This window comes from Marmota monax, unplaced genomic scaffold (assembly GCF_021218885.2).
Source record: "Marmota monax isolate L192 unplaced genomic scaffold, Marmota_monax_Labrador192_F-V1.1 WCK01_AAM20220418_F8-fsc00040, whole genome shotgun sequence".
NCBI classification, from domain to species: Eukaryota; Metazoa; Chordata; class Mammalia; order Rodentia; family Sciuridae; genus Marmota; species Marmota monax.
This window is the reverse complement of record NW_026692782.1, coordinates 13,935,394-13,959,151: the sequence shown is the minus strand read 5'-3', so window position 1 is coordinate 13,959,151 and position 23,758 is coordinate 13,935,394. Positions and strand designations below refer to the sequence as shown.

Here is a 23,758-nt window from a genome sequence, read left to right as displayed (position 1 = left end):
GGAGGAGGGACAGCTGGGTGCACACCCTCGCAGGACAGATCAGTTGTAATCCCTCCTTACAGTGGGCAGTGGACCAGCCCTTCCAGAGCCTGGGGCTTGGCACCGCCCACACGGCCGACCTGCGGACCACTTCACTGGGCTTTTCAGAGTAAGCCAAAGGATGCCAAGATGGCAAAAGAGGATCGTATTCTTTTGTACCTTTTCGTGAAGGGCATCGGTCTCCCAGGCTAATTATCGTAGCTCAACTTTGTGCCTTTGAGATAACACAGATAGAACTGATGTTAGAACCTTGAACTTGGTGAAATCAAACACCCTTACTTCAAGAAAGGAAACGTGGGAAATACCTCTCCCCAAATCAGCTGGGGACTCATTGGAGCTGGGAATATACACAGGTCTTTCCTGCCAGCTCAGGCTCTTTCTCTTACACAAAGCTGCCTCCCCAGCCAGGCTGGAGGGACAGTGAACTCTCAAGGCACTGCCCCCGGAGTGAGGTGCACCTGGCTACCAGCCCCTAGGAGCATGAAATGCGCATGCACAAGCACACCCCCTGAGTGGAATGGAAAGAGATGTGGTTCCCCCTTTCGGATTTTTAAAACTTGAATATAAGACCTGTGCTTTGCAGAGCCTGGCACAGAGCAGGTACTCAATAAATGTTTGTTAACTATATTAATGAGGAAGCAAAGGTCCCCTTGATCCAGTGGCAAGCACAGAGCAGACTCTCACGAGGACTGTGCGACAAGATCTGCACCTAGACACAACTCTAGGTGCAGGTCGGAGGGGCCCTTCTTTTCCCTTGGATCCCATGGCCTGTGGGTAGAGAGGTGGATGGGCCAGAGATCCTGCCGGGGGGCCATAATGTCAGGAAAGAATCTTCCCTGTCAACTTTAAGTAACGACCGCTTCGATCGCTTAAATTTGCTTCCACAAAAACTTTTTTTTTTTTTGGTACCTTACAAAAAATGCTAAAACTGCCAAGAAGGTTTCTTCTGGTTGCCTACAATACACGGGAATAAAAGCCAGAGATTTCTATTTTCAACCAGAGAGGACATCCTCAGACAAGCGGAGGAGTCTGGTCCAGGTGGGGGCTGGGGCGGAGCAGGGACTCGTCCCAGTGAGCAGGACAGACAGGTGGCCATCCAAACACCCACAGCAAAACCAGGGAAGGACCGCTTGTGCCTTCGCAGCCGCACCCTGAAGCTCAGTGAGAAATGCATCCTGGGAGAGGGAGGGCTGGTCAGTGCCAACACCCTTAGAATTTCCTGGAGGAGGCTTTCTACCTTTCCTTTTAGAGCAAAGGAATCCAGCCAGTGTTGGCCCTTTTTAGCCAATAGTCTCACGTCCCTCTTCCGTGATGCACTTCTCTAACTCACCCAACCAGCTCAAGAAAGCTGCAGTGACAGCACACAGCATGCTTTATCAGCAGTGACAGCCAGTTTGCAGAAAATAGTTTTTCTATTGGCTTTGTCCCTGGCACGAGAGTGCGGGACACCTGAGCGAGTGAGAAACCAGTTCTGCAAGCAAGCTGTAGTTAAAGAGGTCCAGTTTTATAGGAACTTGCCAGGCCCTGAGGGTCCTCAAGGAGTTAGAGAGTGTCAGCCCCAATCTCTGATTGTGTTCAGGGGCAGTGACAAGACCACCGGGCCAGAGCCACAAGCTTGTGCAGAAGGGCCCTGGGGGAAGGTAAGTTCAGAAGGAGCTCACCCCAATTCAGACACATTTGTGTGCTGGCAAACAGCTATCCAAGAGAGCCTTACCCACCCTGAAAAGCTGCATGTCAGGTCCAAAGTCAAGTTGGAAAGAACTGACAACATTATCATGTCCCTATCCACGAGCGGGAACATCTTCTATTTAGTTAATTCTTGGAATTTATTTATCATTATATTCTTTTAAAAAGGTATTAAGTTACTCTTACATTACTATAAAAATGGAAGTATACATTTAAACTTCTCCCGTCATTGAAGCACAAGGACAATATATGCCCATTTGTTCTCTACCTCGAACCTTTGTCAGTGTGTCCTAAGATGAATCCTTAACTGAGACTTATCAGTCCCACGATGGTCTGATGGGATGTGCCATGTTTTACAACAAGGACACCTAAGGCATTCTGTATAATAAAGTCACACACCAAATAACGTCCATGGCCCAGCAATCGGAGGTATAAAGATAGCCGTGGGTGGGCACATTTTACTCTTCCTCCCTTCCCAGGATTCAACCAGGATCCCAGAAGACCAACATTAGAGGGACACTGACAGTGCACAGGGACATTTTTTCAAAAGCATTTCTTTTTTCTTTTTTTTCTTCTCCCTTCAGGCTGAGCTTGCTTCCTTAGGTTCATGGGCAGCTGCTCAGACGGGTTAACTCCAAGTACCCACTTCAAGATGGAATAACTGAAAGAAGGTCCCACTCAGGAAAGAGATCTCCATTCTGCACCGGGAGACTCCACACAGGCCTGGACCTGAATACTGCACATTTTCAAGATGGACTTTAGAAGCATATTCAAATTTATCTCACGGGGAGAAATTTAGAAGAAAATGTTCTCCTTTTTTTACTGATTAAATCTGAGAAGAGACAGCTCACCGGCCCTAGTTTTTAATTAATGTTTCTCAGAAACACACTCCTACTGCCACACACATCTTCTGAAAAACACATCTCGGGAATACGTGTCCCCAGCAGTGGTGGCTTTTCAAGCTGTACTTAAGTAAAGGTCAAATAAAGATGTGGGGAGTGACCAGGCCCACTCAACGCAATGCCACACGGCCTGACCTGTTTTCAGGGCTGAGGCCAAGATATCTGAAGGCAGCACCTGTCATAAAATCTAAGCTGCTGGGCCATTCATGTTTGGAAAGGCGGTTGTTTCTGTGACTGGCTGGTGGAGATGGTATGGAATTAGCACGAACTTTCAATCATCTTCACTTGTGGAACAACAGAAGCAAATGAAAGTCACAGAGACGTGGAGGGCCCTATCGCAGCTCGGCCCCCAGGAGACTTTTACATGTGCTATTAAGAACTGATTTTTTAAATCAATTTTGTTTCTTATCTGTTTGTTTCTTGGTTATTCTTTCACCTGGATGATGACCCTTGAGCATGGTTGACCTAGGGGGAAATAAGGAGCAAAAAGGAAGAACCAAAAGACGGGGGAATTTCCAAGCTACCAGGCTGTGTGTCACAGGACAAGAGAACGTGACAATCCCTCTCCTTAAGTGAGACACCTTATGGTACCGTGTGACCCAGTGCAGGGTTCCTATTATAGCACCTCGCAAAGACGATTATCAAGCCTTTTCTTGGAAAATAAAATAAATGAAATAAAAATAATAATTAAAAAACAAAACGTTATCAATGACCAAGGCCTTCACAGTGCCTCCTGTATTTCCTTCATGGAAGGGAACATCCAGGGTTTTGTGGGGGTGACCCCAGCCCCTTACTGCCGCAGTCTGGCTGGGCACGAAATCACGAGCCACTCAAGCAGGAACAAACTTTATTTCCAAAACTTCCTCGAACACCCCTTCTCCCTGGCCACACCACACCAAGCGGAAATCCCTCCTCCGGAAATCCCTCCTACCACACTTCCCCAACCAATGAGAACTCCAAAGTAGCAGGCCTAGGCGGACAGCAGGGGTCTAATATCCAACTGAATGCACATCTTAACATAATCATTATCATCTCAATGGCTTGCTGGCGTCACCTTTCAACCCAAAATGCCAGGTGTCATTCCTACTCAGCTATGGCTCTTAGCACCTTACTCCTCCTGGATGGCTGTGGGCTCCTGGTTCCTCTTCACTCAAATACTACAGAGATTTGCTGAGCACCTGCTGTATGTCAGGACCTATGGCAGGTAAGTAACTGAAGAGCTGCCACCCTGGGGGAATCACTCATTCAGCCACAAGGCAGGAAATAGCCTGGGGAGAGCTCCCAGTAGTATTCTGTTGTGGTTGTGGGCAGAAAGCTATTTCTTATGTCGGGTGGAACTCCTGTCCAGGCCGGAAAAGCACACACAGGTCTGGTATGCAGATCTTAAAGGCGGGGTGGGGCGGCAGCGCAGGGGGAGAGCCCCAGCTTCACTCACACAGGAAGCCTCCAGGGCCAAGATCTGGTGCCAGCCTGAGCCGTCCATTCAGGCTGGCTGTACAGCAGGCACTTCCATTTCGTGTATTTGCTTTGAAGGAAGGATGGACCAGGAAAGGAGACGCTGAACACAAGTCATTACTCAGCATTTCCACGTGTTTTAATGTTTGCAGAGCACTCAGTCCTGAGCTGCCTGAAGTCATAAAGAAATTCCAGACCCCAGCCAAGAATTCTAAGTACTTCGCAGACACAAGAACCCACCCCTGGGCATCTGGCGAGGCAAGCATTCTTTTTAAAAAGTAATCTCATAAAATAAACACTATTGAGAAATTGGATCCAATACAATGATCTCTCTGCAAAGCCGACATGCTACTTGGTGGTCTCTGATCTTGGAAAAATCATGATATGGGCTTATGTTCTCAATCTCCCCATTCACAGCTTGACAGGAGTCCACTTTTATATTAAAGATGCCCTTCTTTGAATGAAAGCATTCTATGCCTGACACAGAAAATATTTGACGATGGTAATCAGTAAGAAAATTAGCTTCTAGATGGCAGGATCTCCAGCACCTGAATAACTGTATTGAAGGTGCAAGATTGACAGTTAACCAGGATCTGCCTGAGTGTCAGCTGGGCCAGCACTTCCTGCAAACACACTGTGTCTGACTTCTGTTTGGTACAGTTTGCATACTCTTAATCCCCCAAATCCCAAGTTCAAAATGCTCCTAAATCCAGAACTTTAAGAGTGATGCATCTAATGCCACAAAACAAGTCTTACTCAATACAAAAAAAAAAAAAAACAGAGATAATTCCCTGCATTCTATCAGACCACAACGGAATGAAATTAGAAATCAATGATAAAATAAAAAACAGAAGCTACTGTTACAAATGGAGACTAAAAAATACACAATTGAATCATGAATGGAGTAGAAGAAATCAAGGATAAAATTTAAAAATTCTTAGAGGTAAATGAGAACACTGATACAACACATCAAAATCTCTGTCTCACTATGAAGGCAGTACTAAGAGGAAAGTTTATTGTATTGAGTACATTCATTAAAATAATAAAAAGTCAACAAATAAATGACCTAACACTACATCTCAAAGCCCTAGAAAAAAACGAGAACCAGTCAACACCAAAAGCAGAAGACAGGAAATAATTAAAATCAGAGATGAAATCAAAACAAAACAAACAATTGAAAAAAATCGACAAAAAAAAAGTAGGCTCTATGAAAAAAATAAATAAAATACATAAACCCCTGGCCATGCTAACGAATGGAAAAAGAGAGAAAACTCAAATTACTAAAATGCAAGATGAAGAAGGAAATATCACAACAAACACGTCTGAAATACCGAAGATAACTAGAAACTGTGTTGAAAATTTATACTCTAAGAAAATATCAAAGATATCAACAAATTTCTAGAGACATATGACCTACCCAAACTGAATGAGGAGCTCATACATGCTTTAAACAGATCAATTTCAAGTAATAAAATAGAAAATGTCATCAGAAGCCTACCAACCAAGAAAAGCCCAGGACCAGATGGATTCTCAGCCAAGTTCTACAGACTTTCAAAGAAGAATTAACACCAATACTCCTCAAAGTATTCCATGAAATAGAAAAGGTAGGCACCCTTCCAAACTCATTCTATGAGGCTAATATCACCCTGATACCAAAATCAGACAAAGGCACATCAAGGAAAAAAAAACACAAAACTTTAGACCAATATCCCTGAGGAACATAGATGCAAAAAATCTCAATAAAATTCTGGCAAAGCTTACCAGAACATATTCAAAAGATAGTGCACCACAATCAAAGGGGTTTATCCCAGGAATGCAGGGTTGGTTCAATATACGGACATCAATAAACACGATTCATCATATTAATAGACTTAAAAACAAGAATCATGAGATCATCTCAACAGATGCAGAAAAAGCATTTGACAAACTACAGCACACCTTCACGTTCAAAACACTAGAAAAACTAGGGATAGTAGGAACATACCACAACATGTAAAAACTATCTATGCGAAACCCAAGGCCAGCATCATTCTAAATGGAGAAAAATTGAAAGCATTCCCTCTAAAAACTGGAACAAGACAAGGATGTCCTCTTTCACCATGTCCATTCAACATTATCCTTGAAAATCTAGCCAGAGCAATTAGACAAAAGAAAGAAATTAAAGGGATACAAACAGGTAAAGAAGAACTCAAACTATCACTATTTGCTGATGACATGATTCTATACCTAGAAGATCGAAAAAAATTCCACCAGAAAACTTCTAGAACTAATAAATGAATTCAGCAAAGTAGCAGGATATAAAATCAACAACCATATATCAAATGCATTCCTATACATCAGTGATGAATCCACTGAAAGAAATTAGGAAAACTACTCCATTCACAATAGCTTGAAAAAAAAAATAACCTGGGACTCAATCTAACAAACAAAACAGGTGAAAGACCTCTGCAATAAAAACTACAGAATACTAAAGAAAGAAATTGAAGAAAACCTCAGAAGTGAAAAGATCTCCCATGCTCCTGGATAGATAGAATTAATAAATTATGTAGTAGTATGTCAAAATGGCCATACTACCAAAAGCATTATATAGATTTAATGCAATTCCTATTAAAATTCCTAAAAGTGAATAAAGCATTAATCCAATAAAGCATTACTCTCTAGTACATATAAAGAACTCAAAAAACTTAACACCAAAAAAACCAAATAACCCAATCAAGAAGGGCTAAAGAACTGAACAGATACTTCACAGTAGAGGAAATATAATTGATCAACAAGTATATGAAAAACTGTGCAAAATCTCTAGCAATTAGAGAAATGCAAATCAAAACTACTCTAAGACTGCACCTCACTCCTGTCAGAATGGCAATCATCAAGAATACAGGCAACAGGGCTGGGGCTTTGACTCAGCAATAGCAACACTTGCCCAGCATGTGTGAGGCACTGGGTTCGATTCTCAGCACCGCATATAAACAAATAAAATAAAGATCTAATAACAAATTTTTAAAAATTTTTAAAAAAAAGGATACAGGCAACAATAAATGTTGGCAAGGATGTGGGGGAAAAGGTACACTCATACATTGCTTGTGGGACTGCAAATTAGTGCAACCACTATGGAAAGCAGTATGGAGATTCCTCAGAAAACTGGGAATGGAACCACCATTTGACCCAGCTATCCCACTCCTTGGTTTATAGCCAAAGGACTTAAAATCAGCATACTACAGTGATGCAGCCACATCAATGTTTATAGGAGCTCAATTCACAATAGCTAAACTATGGAACCAACCTAGGTGTCCCTCAATAGATGAATGGATAAAGAAAATGTGGTATATATACTCAATGGAACATTACTCAGCTTTAAAGAAGAGTGAAATTATGGCATTTGCCAGTAAATGGTTGGAGTTGGAGAACATCATGCTAAGTGAAATAAACCAATCCAACAAAACCAAAGGCCGAATGTTTTCTCTAATCATTCACAATAAGGTGGAGGGCAATAGGGAAGAATAGCGTTACCTTAGATTAGGTAAAGGGAAGTGATGGGAGGGGAGGGGGGCGATGTGGGGATAGGAAGGATAGTAGAAGGAAACAGACATTATTACTGTATGTATCTATGTGATTGCGTGACAATATGCTTCTGCAACATATGCAATCAGAAAAATGAGAAACTATATCCCATCTATGTATATCAAAGTACATAAGTGCATTCTACTGACATGTATAACTAAATAAAACAAGTAAAATTTTTTTGAAAAAGAGTGATGTGATGCCACAGTGGAAAATCACATGCTATTACAGAATTATTTAAGATATTACATAAAGTTATGTTCAGGTATGTACATAAGGCATATCCAAAAAAAAAAAAATTTGCATTTAGACTTGAGTCCCATCCCTGAGAGACCTCATGTATATGCAAGTATCCCAAAATCCAAAAACGTCTGAAACACTTCTAGTCTCCAGCATTTTGGATAAAGAATACTGAACCTACATATTTAATTAAGTTTCAGTGACCACCTTAGTCTGGTCCACAGAAGGGCTGCCTTTAGGAATGTGTGTTGGTCACTTGTGAGACTACTTGGGAAGCAGGTGTGCACACTTAAAATTAGTACACACCCACAGGGGACAAAGTGCTTCAACTAACTATCCTAAAAAAAATTTCAATGGTCACATAAAAATGGAAAAAGAATCTAAAGACTGTATTTTAAAGACATCATCAGCTTTATTTCTTAACAACATTAACGCTCCATTCGTCCCTGACACACTCCATAGGACAATTTGGAGAGTTTGACACAACAAGACATGCCATGTGCATGTACACACACACACACACACACAAGCTAACACAGCAGTGGAGGTTTCCAGATCAAGATCTGTGAAAGACTAAAACCCAAAAAGACCATCCAGCCCAATCCTGGTGGCTGCTTCCCTCTTGGGGACTTAAGAAAAGATCTCTGAGGGCTTGGAGTGTTGCTGAGTGTTTCCTCTGGACCTTGTGAAGCCAAGGGAACAAAAATTAGAGACCTGGGCCTGCTGATGAGTTAGCTGAATGTTTCTAACAAAACAGAGTGAGACATAAGGCACAGTAGAGATGAAGACGATGAGCAAAGGTTTAATAAGCAGAAATTAAAAGTTGGGATTGTTTAATATAATAAAAAAATCATGAGGGAGCCGGGCACCGTGGCACACGCCTGTAATCTCAGCAACTCAGGAGGCTGAGGCAGGAGGCTCGCGAGTTCAAAGCCAGCCTCAACAACGGCGAGGCACTAAGTAACTCAGCGAGACCTTGTCTCTAAATAAAATATGAAACAGGGCTGGGGATGTGGCTCAGTGGTTGAGTGCCCCCGAGTTCAATCCCTGGTACAAGAAAAAAAAAATTGTGAGGGGCTGGGGGTGTAGCTCAGTGGTAGAGCATTTGCCTAGCATGTGTGGGGGCCCTGGGTTTGGTTCGATCCTCAGCACTACATAAAAATAAAATAAAGGTATTGTGTCCACCTATAACTTAAAAAAAAAAAAAAGGATTTTTTTAAAAGTCATGATGCGGGCTCATGTTCTCAATTTTGGGGTAGACACCTAAAAACAGGTTTCAGAATACACTAAGCAAAGAGCTGACATCACTCTGTAGAAGCACAAACCACAATCACAGTGGAAGAGTGAACACAGTCTTATCAGAGAAACAGGGGGAGGGTTAGCACACACAACTTTAAAAAAAAGCCTAAAGAAATTGGAACCTAAATGTAAGAGGTAGAGCTTTGCACCCAGAGATCCTTAAGCGTGCACTGTCCCCAGCCCACGAGGAAGAGTCACGGAATTTAACCCGTGCCCCTCACTGCAGATGGAAACGTGTGTTCATAGAGACGACGTGGTCTACTAATCTGACCCCCTGAGAAAGAGATACGGCCTAGTGGGGCTGGACGGGGCCATGGTTTCTGTAAGCGAGGGAGTCCTGAAAAGCTAAGTCAATTGTCACAAGCGTCACAAGCGTCTTGGTGACTAAGACTGATGCTTGGCCAGGTCTGGAGTGGAAGGATAAGGCAGAAGTGAGAGAATGAGATGGGAAGAGTCCACGCAGCCCTCTCCGTCCTCTCCCTGCCCCTGGGAGATACGCGATTGCGCTGAGTTGTGTGGAAGGGAAAGGACCAACCCTCAGTCACCATCTGAAACAGCCAGCAGCGGCAGCAGCGTCTCTGTGCAACCAGGTGGTGACTAAGCTCTGTGATGGCTGAACCCTTCCTCCTGACCTCCTGCAGCACTCTGTCCTTGCTAAGTACCTGAGTGGGATTCTAGATGGCACCTCTGCCATTCTTCCCAAAGAGCATTTACGGGGCCGGCTGTCGTAACAAGGTTCGCTCTGAGAAGATTCCGCCCAGCTTCCTGCGTCCTTCCTACCCCAGCCTTCACCGGGAATAACTGGTCCCTAAAGGGTTTTCTTTGCTTTGAACCTCAGCTGCAGTGAACAGGATACCCTTTGGTTGCTCCAGGGGTTGGGATTAGACATGTGGATACGTGGGCCTGCAGCTGTGGCTCAGAGGTAGAGCGCTTGCCTAGCAAGTGTGAGGCACTGGATTTGATCCTCAGCACCACATAAAAATAAATGTGTCCATCTACAACTAAAAAAAAAAAAAAAAAAAAGAATAGATTGTTGTAAACAGCTCATGGATTGTGACATGTGCCACACCAATACAAGCTGCTATTAATAGAGGAACCCCGGCATCTGGGCATCAGAGAGCATATAGGAACCCTCTGTATTTCCAACCAATGTTTCTGTAAACTTAAAAAAACTGGCAAAAAATTAAAATTTACCAAAAAAAAAAAAAAAGTAGATATGTGGAGGGGACCCTGGATTTAGCAAAGGTGAGTAGGGACCTGTGCTTTGCAGACCAACAGCGAGTTCGTTCTAAGTCCTGTCCTGCAGACCACTGAGAGGTTAACCAGAACCACCGCCCAGGCCTGACCTACTTGGAGGAAATACAGGGGCAGGACAACTGCTCTCGTCCTGACCTAATTTTCTGAAAGAATCTCAGCCACTTAGAAAGCCTCTCCCTCATTTCCCCACAACCTGGCAACGTTTAGTGCTGGGCAGAAAGAGCTCTTCATCTGCAGTGCTTCCTTCCAGCCACACCAACCCAACAGCTGCTCTGAGGCAGACCCCTGGGCAGCCACTGGTGGGACCCATGGCCTTGACTCTGGTGTCTGGCACGTCTGCGCCCAGGCATTGGGCTGGCTGGGTTGAACCGACCCTCAGCACAGAGCTCATCACCTGAGTAACTCCCGGAGTTTCCCTGGCACTGGCCGGGCGGCCAATATTAAGAGCCATATTAATGAGTAACTTCCAGCATTTCTTCCTTCGCCCCTGGCAGAAGCCCATTCCACTTACCCTCATACATCTCCAGGATATGGACGGTGTCGCCGATCTGCAGGGAGAGCTCCACATCTTGAGAAGCGTTGTAGTTATAGATCGCTGGGAATGAGAAGAAGGGGGGACAGTTAGAATGCATGCCACTAAATGAATTATTTACTCAACCAACAACCCGCCATTAAGTGATTTTGTGCCAATCACCCATAAGAGCAGAGAAGAGCTCCATTTCCACTATCCAACGAATACCGATTGGTGACGGAGTGACAAAACAAAGATGTGGCCCCCTGTTTCACGGGAATATAGCAATCTAATGCTGGAAAGGTATTGAATATATAATCACAGAAATAACTACAAAAATTAAACTAGGAAATGAGCATTCTGAAAGAAAATACCAGGTGACAATGAGGATACATCATGGGGCTCTGTAGGTCACTTCCCTTGTTCCTCAGACAACAGCCAACCTGAAATATCACTGAGCCTATAATCACCAGGGTTCAGGGCAGCTGTCTCTTGGCTTCCCTGACATAGTATTTTGCAGCCAAAAGGCTGTATCTGAGGATCTCCAGTAAGAAATGATACAAGGGACAACAGAGGGAGTGTGCCTTGCCCCAGCCTGGACATGTGGGCAGCAGGGTCGCCCCAGCCCTCTGATCAATCCAACCTCAGTCATCACCGTTCTCGGGCCGGGCAATGGCTGGACCAGGTAGTGCAAAACCATAGCCTCACTCATGACGGACAAAGGCGACAGCCAATAGTTAGACGGACAAGAGGTTTGCATAGATATTTTACCAAAGATTACATATGGGTGACTAATAAGCACATGAGAAGATATTCATCGCAATTATTCACTGGGGAAATGCAAATTCAAACCACAATCAGATATCACTTCACACCTACTAGAATGGCTGTAATAAAAAGATTTTTAAAAAGACCAGACTCTTGGCAAGAATGTGGAGAAACGAGAACTCTCATATGTAGCCAGTAAGAATGCAAAAGAGGGCCACTGGAAAACCAGTTTGGCAGTTTCTTAAAAGTTCAACTTATTTTTACCAAACAAACCAGCAAATCCACTCCCAGGTTATCTACAAAGAGAAATGAAACCATAGGTCTCCACAGAAACCTTAGGTGAATGTTCACGGCTCCTGTGGTGGACCAGAAGTGGGTTGCCCAAAAGGAAATCCGCAGCAGATACCTGTAACCTGTGTGTCTGCCCGACGTGTGGGCAAAGAGGCAACTGTGTTAAGGATTTTGGGAGCAGCAGCTTCCCCCAGACCTCAGGGCGGGCCCTGAATGCAATCACAGGTATCTCTACTCAAAGAGGAACTGACAGGAAGATGGCGGCAGGGACTGGAGTGACGTGACCTCACATCTAGGCTTGCAGACAACCACTAGAAGCCAGAAGAAGCAAGCTGTGGAATCTTCCAAGAGTCTCCGAGGAAGCACAGACCTGTCCACACCTTGATTTCAGAATTCTGGATTCCAGAGCTGTGAGATAATAAATTCCTGTTGCTTTAGGCTACCAAGTGGGTAGTAATTTGTCATAGGAGCCACAGGAAACAAGACAGCAGCAGTAGTCACAATAGCAAGAGGCAGCAACCAGTCATCAGCCTATGGCTGGATGCACCTGTCCCTGGTGTCTATGAGGGATGGATTCCACCGCACCTCAGGTCCCTTAGATACTACGGTGTGGCCTTGGCCTATAACCTGAGCTTCTTCCTGCACACTTGGTTACCTCCAGATTACTTACAGGATCAAAACAAAACATGCAAATTCTAGGTAAATATTGGCTGGGAATAAACACCAAGAAAAAAATTTCTACACGTGTCCAGGACAGATACAATTTTTTTTCCCTCAAATATTTTTGGTCTGTGGTTGATTGAAGTCTTGGATGCAGAAGCCATAGATAGAGGGTTGACAGTAAATTCATGCAACAGATGACAACTCAGCAATCAAAAAGAGTGCCATAGAGACACGTGCCACAGAAGCATGAATCTCAGAAACTATATGTTCAGTCAAAGAAGCCCAAAGACCATGTATTGGATGGTTGCATTTATTTGCAATATTCAGAATGGGCTAATCTTCAGACAGTAGAGTAGATCATTGGTCAACTGAAGCTGCTGATTGAAAAACCTATCCCGAACTAGAATGTGGTGGTGGTCATACAACTCCATAAATGTACTAAAAAAAAAAAAAAAGAATCACTGAATTTTGTATATTTAAAATACATGGATTTTTATACTGTATATATCATACTTCAATGAAGTGCTGCTATTTTTCTTTTAAAGTAGATCTATTTTTTGCTTTCAATCTACTGATGAGTGGTCTAGATCCTTCCAATGAAGAAAAACCATTTGGAGACTCAGCTCTAGCCATTGACCCACCAATGTAAGTCAGGTTCAATGAGCACACAAGGAAGGTCACTGGATCCATCTGAATGTCCCACAGGGGACCCCTTATAACTAGGAAACAAAGGTGTCCCTGTCCCAGTGGCTTCCCAAGCTGCAGTGCGCCTGCTCCTGAGCCTGGTTTCCGCACAATCTGCCAGTGAATGGAAGGCGCGGGTGTCTGTCCAGTCACCTCTTTCCAGTGTCCTCTCCTTTACAAACGGAGTCCCCCAACTAGTGTTCTGTGGCTCCAGGACAGAAGCCTGGACAAACTACGTGAATTCAAAACAAGGACCAGCTGGTGAAGCAGGTCAGGAGCACTGCACAGAATCCGGGAGGAGGAGCAGGTCCTGGACTCCGAGACCTGTTTGTGGGTCCCCAGGCCAGGGCTGCGGTGGCACTCAAGTTCAGCTCCTTCCTCTGATGGCTAGTTCACTCCGACGTTTTGCCCACTGGGTACGGGGCAGGTCTTCTACAGAAACTGGACTTCCCATCTTGGGTCCCCCTAGGCCCAGGGTACCGCCTTTCACTGAACGGTTCCTTCCACCAGCGCCCTCTCAGATGGAAAGAGGAAGAGGGAGGCCACTGTGTCACACGTCTTGTGCAATGACCAGCTTCATACCTTCCTGGTTCTTAGTCATCAGGAAAGTAGAAGAGCTCTGAGGCTGCACCTAGGGGCTGCGAGGGGCTCGGGCACCGGTGTGCAGGGGCACCTGACAATCCGGTGCTATCACCCACCCACTTGCCAAGTTCCCCCTCTTTTCTCCTAACTTCTACGCTGGACTTGGGGTTTACCCACAGCCTGTCTCTGTCACAACAATCCAATCTCACATCCTACAAACAGCTAGTGGCCCCGTTACCCAGAATGCACTCTTCTCGGATGTCCCTGGGCCGTTTTCCCTTCCAGCACAGTTTGGGTTTGCCACCAACTAGAAGGCAAACCCCTCTCAAATGGGGACCTGGTGACACGTTCCTTGTGAGTCTTCTCATTACACGGCACAGGCTTCCTCCAAAGACAGCACTCAAGGCACGATCATGACTCCAAGGAGTCATGATCCAAGACTCAGAGCTCCAAGGAGTACAGTTTTAAAAATTAATATGTTCATGCCTTCTGTCAAATCTGCCAAACAGTTCAGTGGCTCACCACTTCTTCCCCAAATTCAAGACACACTTCTGCTTTCCTCCAAAGAGGCGGCTGCGGTTTCCCACCACTCAGGAAGGGGACATCAAGACACCTCTCTGGCTGCTTACTGATTATCAGACAAGAAAATTCAAACGGTGCCTTTCCTACCTAAGCTTTCAGAGATGCACGTAGAGAGCACAGCTCTTCCACAAAGCCTTTCCGAGGGGAGCACTGGCCACCATGGACAACTGTGCCACCCGGTCAGGTCTCTGGGCAGAAGTCCAACCAGCACCCTGCACACCCCTTCCCTGAATATCCCTCAGATTTCAGTGCACTTAGAGGCTTCACTTTCCTACACATCACAGTAAGTGTGAGGAGGCCCACATTGTTCAGCCAGGAAGCAGGAGCTGGGCCGTGAGGTTGGTCCACACACCCCTGGACCAGGAGGGCCCATAAAGGTGAAGGTGTGCCCAGGAGAGCTGAGGGACAAAGGGAAGAGCCTAGATTTCTCCCTTTAAATGAGACTCATAGCTGCAAGACACACTTTTATCCTACAATTCCATGACTGGTGATGACATTATCAGCTGGTGTGATTCTGAGAGCAAGAATACAGTTATGGCACTTTGCAGGCTAAGTCTTCACCCTAGAACTCGAATAACCTACAGAGAAGGTAGAGGAAGGAAAACCTTGGGTTAAACACAACACAACTCCAGACCCGACCACTCACACGCTGTGTGACGGTCAGTGAGCAGTCATTCTGGACCTCAGTTCTCATCTGCAACAGGGTCTGGACTGGAAAACTTGGAAGGCCCTGTGGCTCTAGAGTCCTGATTCATGAGGTGACAATGCAGGCCAGACAAACACGCTGTGCAGCTTTGAACTGGCAGGCACCAACGCAATCTCCTGTTTTGTCTGAGGAAATTAAACAAGAACAGGGAGTCGCTGTATATAAATTGCCTCGCTGTCTGCTGTGTGCAAGGTTGGGAAAGACAAATTGCTGGAATTCTTCCCTGAGCAGCTTACTGTTTATATCAGCAAAGTGTAATTCTGCAGAGCCAAATAGACAAGACAGTATGTCTACAATGTAAAACAGTTTGCATTTTACCAAATACTTGATTTGGCATTTTTTTTTTTTTAAAAAAAAAGGCTTAATGGAAAGAAGAAAAAAAAAAAGAAAGAAACATTGAAACCTTGGGATTATGCAATAAGTAGTCCATAGCACAGATGTACTGACCGCAAACAGGATCGGTTTTGACCATGAAAAGCCTATGTGTTAATAGTAATAAATCTATCTAATGGTTCTTTCATGAATCTCCAAATTATAACCCCCTGAAGAATGAGTAAAATGTTTGATTTTTTTTTTTTAAATTTGTCATCTGACAGAATTTACAAAAGAAGGTTCCAGCAAGTTGTATGCTATTTGGAATATCCAAATGATGATCAAACGTGTTCTTTTTCATTATCATCTTGATCTGTCTAGTCTCAGCCCTTAGTTTTACAAAAGCTACCGACACCTTTGATCTTCACCCTGGCTACACACAATGCTATTCCAGAAGGCCAAGAGATTTTTATTATCTTTCTGCTCTTTGACGGCAATCTACCACGAGGACTAGACACACGTATTCAACAGCAGGTTTACACCACAAGTAAAAACCTGGGGCTTTGGGCTGATCAACAGGATTAGGTTCCAAACTGGTCTTTCCTCAATGAGATGACCACATCCATCCCGCTCAGATCCATCCAGGCCAGGGGCTACCAGGTCAGGATACCAGCTCCACTTCTCACCCACTGTACTCCACAATGGAGTCTAATGGTGATCTTCACTTTCTACACCACTTCTGAGAACTGGGGTTTCACGCTCGAGTCGTTGGTTACTATTTAGAAATTTACTTCTCAAGGATTATATACATTTGTGGAATAAATATGTTGAACTAGAGAGAGATTTCTCAGATATAAATTCAAATATGATTTAATGACTGGCTCAGTGGTGCCAACTGATTCTTTAAAAGTCATCTCGTTCAAATTAACATGAGATTGAATTTACACAAAATGTTTCAAGAAGGAAAGCTGAAACAAGGCAATCCAAAATTGCAGAACAAAAAAGTCTACAGTCTATAAACATGGGAAGGTCCCCCCGCCCCAGTTTCCCCATTAGAAAAAAAAAAAATGGAGCCCACAAGAATTCTTCACATGGTTTTGTGGAGCCCAAAAATGAGAATTGGTGCAGAGCCCCACAGACTGTGACTAACACCTGGTAGGCCCTGAATAACAGGCCGCCGGCTTCCCCCGCCTCTTCCCCTTTCTTCCCTGTCCAGCTTCTCACCTTAGCACCTACATCCTCAAAGACCATCACCATCACCCTCATCAATGAGCCGGTGGAAATCACTGTGTGTAAACCACGGATCAGGGAGGACTGCAGAGGTCAAAGGGCAAGTCAGCCTCCAAGGTCCCGCCAAGGGATGGGTTGGCTGGACAATGAGGGCAGCAAAGCCATTTTAATGCGGGCAGCTGAGCACAGAGCACAGAACACCCCTTTAAAAGCTGTACCTGGTTCAGGGGGTACTCTAATATTTTCACCATTTCCTTGCTGCTCTTCAAGCATTTCTGCAGTGATTCAACCGAGAACCAGAGGACCAGGGTGTCATTCAGAATACCCACGATGCCCTCAGTCATGTGCTCACTACAGTACCCTGAGTCTGCAGAGGACATTCAAGTGTTAATCATGCCTCTGGCCCTGTTAGTCTCTATTCTCTTCCATTAACCTCTTTCTTGTTGAGCAAAATAGGAAAAGTAAAAGAGGAGAAAAAAAAAAAAAAGGTCTGAGGACAACTAGAGTTTTCACCATGACAGAGAAAACCCATCAGCCCAAACAGCTTCCCCCAACGAAACCAAGCACAGCGTCAGGTGGCTCCTGGCCCATGTTCTCATGAAGCAAAGACCAAGCAGATCTAAGACTAAAGTGGTCAGATCTACGAGTTCTCTGCACCCAAATTATGAACAGAAACCATAACTGAGGACTAGAGAGTCTGAAGACACAAGCCAGAAACTGTTGTGGAATCTAGAAAAACACAATTTTAAGTGAGAGCAATGGCCGGGGAGAAAGCCAGAAGAGAGAGAATCAGGAAACCACTTGGTCAACTCTTGTTTCGTAAGTGCGGAAATGGACACCCAGGGGTGGGTGGGTGTGTGAAGTTGAAAAGTGACAGACCACAGTGAGACAGAATTACAGTCACACCACTGAAGACACTCTTGCAGCTTGGCCAAAACTATCATCCCGGACGGTCGGGCAAGTGATTTAATCTTTTAGGCTTCACCTTCCTCATCAATAAAGTGAGGCTAGTATCTTACCTACCAATATAATGAGTTGTAAGAACAAAGTGAGAAGAAACATAAAAATGAGCAACATATCCCCAAAATGACCAAAAAAAACCCACCTCTTTGACATAGCTTTCTGCAGGTTGACCCACCATCATACATATTATTCCTGTGGTTTGTATATTTTAGCATGCATCAGTCACCTGGAGGGTGTGTGGAAACACGTTTCTGGATCCTAACCTCAGAGTTTCTGATTCAGCAGGCTGGGAATGGGGCCGGAGGACCTGCCCCTGTAGCAAGTTCCTAAGTGCTACCGACTCTGCTTCCAAATCCTTGGCTTTCCTATATTGCAGCCTCATAGAAACCAGAAAAGATGATAAAACTAATGAGGTCCTCAATTTTATAGAGAAGAAATGTAATCTCTGAGAAATTAAGAGGTCTTCAGTGCCGCACAACCGTTAATCATACCAGCTCTGGCCTCGGACTGCCTATGTCCAAACTGACCCTATACTTAGCGATTCTCATTGGCGGTAATTTTACTTCTGGGTGCCTCAATTTCCTACCTGTAAAACAGGTGTAATTATAGCGTCTCACAAGCAGGGTTCTTATGAGGATGAAGGAATACCAAGGTATAGAACTTGACCCTGGCTGTATGTCAACTACCTTTATTACCATGGAGATGGAGCTGAGGCTCCAAACCAGGTCTGCAGACTTGATTTTAATCACAGTCCACACAAGTACCTGTTAGTATCACAGAACATCAGTGAGTGCCACAAAACCTTTCCTTCTTCTTCTTAATTTTAGAGACCTTTAAAACTGGAAGAATTTAATGGAAATTCTAGCTCTAGAAAGACAGTGGCTTGCTTAAGATCCCACAGTTAGTTCTAGAGGCAAGATTGAGAAATATTTTTTTCAAGGGCCACATAAGTGAACTTCACCCTGTACTGAATTATCCTTCTAAACAATGAAAACCATGAAGAAGTAAAAATAAAGGAGCAAGAAATCAAATAAACAAGCAAGCAAACAGCAGGTCTATGCCCACGTGAGGAGCTGGCCTAGTGATACATTTTCCTTCTTCTATATGCTTTTAGCAACCAAATAAAATTTCTTTTTGAGATACAATTAGTTGGAGTCAATTCAATGCACAGATACAGAAAATCTTCTTCAATCTCATTTCCTCATCTAATTGGAAGAAAGGTGAATATATTATTTCTATGATTTAATTTTAGACGAAATGGAAAAAATCTAAATTCCACTAACGGTACTTCATGATATAGTCATTTTACATTTTAAGATGCAAAGTGAACACAACTTTCTTTGAAAAGGGATTCCACCTTCATTTACGTTTACAATACAAATACATCACCTGAAAGGGATCCCATCTTCATCTAGATTTGAGAATATAGAGCAGAAATGTTTTGCAATTTCAACCTGCCTTTCAAGTTGCCCCAAAGCAATAAAGTATTTTAGGCATAAATGCTCCTAAAAGAAAAGTGCACTTCATAAAATACGACCCCCTAACTCAAAACACAATCTAAATGTTAATAGGAAAATAACATGTTTCCCAGCAGAGATTTTAAACTTGCTTGTTTTCTGGTATTTAAAAATCAAAAACAAGAAGCGCTCTGTACTTTCATCCTCTCCTGCTCAAGATAGTGGCCTCCTTGACCACTAGGAGCCCCAGCTGCAATGCCTTCAGGGTCCCACCTAGATCCTCCCAGGAGACATTTGACAGCAACTTTTCAGGGTCCTCTGCTTTGCTGCCTAGAAGCCATGTTAACTATGGAGTCAAAGGGAGTGTGTCAGTTATTCATATTGACTCGCCCAATTCAAAGGCAAATGCACTTCGAAGCCAAGAAGTCAATGAGAGTCCATGGAAGTAATGAATGAAATCTGGGCGTGCGATCAAACAAACCAAAAGGGCCACCTCATCTCATCAGAGCCGGGCTGCTCTGTTGCAGGTGCTGATATCAACAGGTGAGCCTTCTGTAAGACCCCACAAGGAGCAATGCAAATATCTCAGGAAGAACAGAGGATGTTTGAGAAACCTGACAAGTCCCCAAGACCTGCTGTGGCTGCCATGGGTGGATCCTGATGGGGAAGTGGGCTCGAGTTTGCCACTGCATGCCAACACAGAATAGCAATAAAAGATAAACCGACAGTACTGGGTGTCTCTGAAGCCTTGCTGGGGATCCTACCAGGAGGAGGAGGCACCAAAGGCTGCCCAGAATGTAGATGTGGCCTGCTGCATTTGACATGATGCAGACTGGTATCAAAAAGAGCCAAGAAAATGGCCCTGGTTGGCCAACTGGTGGAACCCCTGGACCAGGAGCAAACCCTCCAGAGAAACAGACAGCTGGATCCCTAGAAAAAGCTGCAGCTACCCTTGTCAGTGGACTGGTTGTTGGGATCTCTCCAAAGAGAGACAAGGGATTGGAGGGAAAACTGAGACCAAGACCACGGCATTTGTCAGACAGCAGATTGACGAAACAATGGAAGAAAAGGTGCAATCCATGTTAAGACTGGACTCAGCAGGGAATGCTGCTGGTTATCCTGCTGAATCACAGAAATCTGGAGAGCTGGCAGCGACCAAAGAATTGCAGACCTTGATGGGATTCGATCATGGTCAAGTCCTATGAAAGAAAAATAAATTTGAAGGGGCTGGGGCTATAGCTCAGTGCTAGAGCACTTGCCTAGCAAGTGGGAGGCACTGTGTTCGATCCTCAGCACCACATGGAAGTGAATAAATAAAATAAGTGTATTGTGTCCATCTACAACTAAAAATATTTTTTTTAAACGATAAATAAATAAAATAAATTTGGAGCTCCACAGAAGGATGTTAAGCATCTCCCTATTCTTGGTGCAGAGCTGATGGGAGCTGGCATCATCCAAGTCTCCATGGATAAGGGGCTGAAGGCCCTTCTTAAACACACCACAGTAGCTGGATGAGGCCAGCAAGAGCAGCAAGCCTTTGAAGAATTGAATGGCAAAGTGAAGTAGAAAGCTGTGACGTCATTCGAAGGCATTTCATCCTCAGCCACGTGGATGGGCAGCTTGGTTACCAGGGTTTTAGAAAGGCTGACCTGGTGAATGAAGCCGCTGTTGAGGACCTCGGTGTTAAACACAAAGTGGTAAAGGAAACAGAGGCGGTGATGACAGATCACTGTTTCTTTGCCGCTTACACATCTGCTTTCCCAAGCAGTGAAACTGCTGCTGTCCGACAGACCTGAGAAGGTGGTTGGCATGCGCTGCTTCTCTCCTGTGCAGCTACCAGACATCATCACAACCAAGAAAACATCCAAGGACACAACTGTTCCAACATAGCAGTGGTCTCAAGCAGGGGAAGGTCATCCTTGTGCCTAAAGAAGGTCCTGGCTTCCGCACCACCAGGTACTTTGCACCCATGTAGTCTGTAGGCATGAGAATCCTGCAGGAGGGGTTGCCCTAAGAAGCTAGATTCCCTGACTGCAGGCTTGGGCTTTCCTGTGGGTGCTGCCACCCTGCCTGGCAGACGAGTTAGCGTGGACATAGTGACACACATGGAAGACACAGGCGAAGTCCTTGAGGAGTGGTTTGGAGGTGGAAACCTCGACTGCTGAAACAGAGGCTGTCTAAGGGCTTCCCGGGTCACAAATCTGGGAAGGGCTTTTACATCTATCAGGAGGGCTTGACGAACAAGAGTCTGAATGAACAGTATTTTGGCAAGTCTGAGGCTGCCTGCTAAGCCTGAGGTCTCCTCTGATAAAGATGTTCAGTGCTGCGTGGTGACAGGACTTATGAATGAGACAGCATCTTCCTGCAGGAAGGGATCTCGGCCACACCTGAGAGGGAGATACGGGAGCCTTGGCCCCCTTGTCTTGGAAAGCACTTCCATTTTGTGGATCTATATGGTGCCCGGAGATACTGGACCAGCTCCCGAAGTACAAGGCTGCCTACAGAAAACTGATCACTCCCTGCCCGCTGCTCAGTGACCACACCAACAGACCTAGCAAGATGTTCCAGCAGGGAGCAGGCTCTCCTGCCCGCCTGGTCAGGGCACTAACCCCGCTGCCGGCAGCGCTGCTTCAACAGCCCATCTGGGGTACCAGGAAGCAGGAGGAAGACCAAGCCTAGAGCAGCGTTTGCTCCTTCAAGTTCCTTCCGCTCTGACCAGCTCTCCTTCCTGGTGAAGTCTGACCGTGAATCAGAGTTTGTACTTCTGGCTGAGAAGCCTGCTGTGCTCCTTGTATGAACCCTGAAGCCCAAATCAGCAGCCAAGAGCCATCGGGCACCACCTTTGCTGCTTATTCCTCCTGGGAGGCCAGTGGTGGCCGGGGCACTTCTGTACCCAGCCCAACACAGGACAACAATAAAACCAAAGTGTCAGCCTCAAAAAAAAAAAAAAAAAAAAAATTAAAACCGCACTGAAGCCGGGCACAGTGGTGCACACCTATAATCCCAGTGGCTCGGGAGGCTGAGGCAGGAGATCTCAAGTTCAAAGCCAGCCTCAGCAAAAGTGAAGCGCTAAGCAACTCAGTGAGCCCCTGTCTCTAAATAAAATACAAAATAGGGCTGGGGATGTGGCTCAGTGGTCGAGTGCCCCAGAATTCAATCCCCGGTATCCCCACCCCCCCAAAAACTCACACTGAAAGTAATGGAAACTGGATTTGCTGGTCTTGCACATTAGCAGACCTCACTTCAGGGTAACTCAGCACAGTGAGCGGTTGGTAAGCAGTGACCTACTGAAGTGCACCAGCCCCCCGAGGGAAGTGCGAGGGTCCCAACTTCTGCAGCCACCTGTGAACCTCAACAGAGGAGACCTGGTCCCACCTGCAGGCAGCACATGCTGTGAGAGTCGCGCACAGGGCAGGCATGTGCACCCTCACCCGCCACTCACCCCCAGCCCATCCCTACAGGAAAGTGCTTAGATTATCGGGGCATAGGACTGTGCAGGTGAGGAGAGGACTAAAGATGGGTCTCACACGACCAGGGCTCAGCTTTTAGTCACTCACACTTGACGCTAGGTTCACCTCAGGCCTGTCACTCTCTATCTCCACTCCTGACACCATGGATTAGCCTTCCTCGCCTGAAGCTCAAGATTACTGCCTTGGATTGTCCTGCCTCCAGTCTCCCTGCATGTATGAAACAGGACAGATAATGACACCACGGGGGCTGTTGTGCAGAGGAAAAAACATTTCCAACACTTAACAGGGAAGTTCAAGCTCTGACGGGAGCATCACACTATTCTGCACACTCCTGCCACATGTGAAGTCTTATTATCCAGCTCCAAAATCTCCTATTTTCTACCAATGCACGTGACTTAAGAACTTCCAAAGCTCATTCCTGAATTTTTTTTTGGTTTTTTTGGAATCCCCCCGTTTGAGTGGCCCTTGCTACTTTCCTCCATGTGACTCAATTCTCTCCATAAACTAAGTTTACAAAAGGCTAACTCAACCACAAGGAGGCTGGATCATCTCAGCCTTCAGTGGAGGACCATGTTCAGCCTGGTGCACATAATTTGGAGCTTAATCAGCACAGCCGGCTCGTGAGGTGACCTGTCCAGGTTCCCCTGGGGCTCCATGCAGAGGTGTGACCCCACCCACCCAGGGGCTCACATCTGGCAAGGTCCATGTGCCACAGACTTCCTCACACTGGGCCTCCCGAAGAGGGATGCTCAGCACTCACAAAAGAGGAGCTTTATCTATCAGTCCGAGACTTTTTTTTTTTTTAAGTCATTGATGGACCTTTATTTTATTTATTTATATGCGGTGCTGAGAATCAAACTCAGTGCCTCACACGTGCTAGGCAACTGCTCTGCCCTGAGCCACCACCCCAGCCCAGTCTGAAACTTCTCTCCTCTCAATGAATCTTCAGAGAGCTATGGTACCCTGTCCCATCCTGACGTCACTGGCAGGAATGTCATGGTGAGGACTGGCACAGCCTCCTGATGAAGAGGGCTGATTCCAGGGGTCTTCTATTGACCATTTTGTGGCCCTTGGAAGACACTGAGGGAAGGGTAAAGTCA

At 45.2% G+C, this 23,758-nt stretch overlaps 1 protein-coding gene and 1 pseudogene across 1 annotated transcript in view; one reads left to right on the top strand and one right to left on the bottom strand.

Annotated features, from left to right (window-relative positions):
- Dock5 (dedicator of cytokinesis 5) overlaps positions 1–23,758 on the bottom strand; it is a 186,785-nt gene that overhangs the window by 124,406 nt on the left and 38,621 nt on the right. Inside the window, exon 2 of the mRNA XM_046447718.2 lies at positions 10,951–11,034. Within this exon, the coding sequence (XP_046303674.1) occupies positions 10,951–11,034 (84 nt within the window). The remainder of the gene's footprint in view (positions 1–10,950; positions 11,035–23,758) is intronic.
- Positions 18,368–21,887, top strand: LOC131424299 (trifunctional enzyme subunit alpha, mitochondrial-like; annotated as a pseudogene).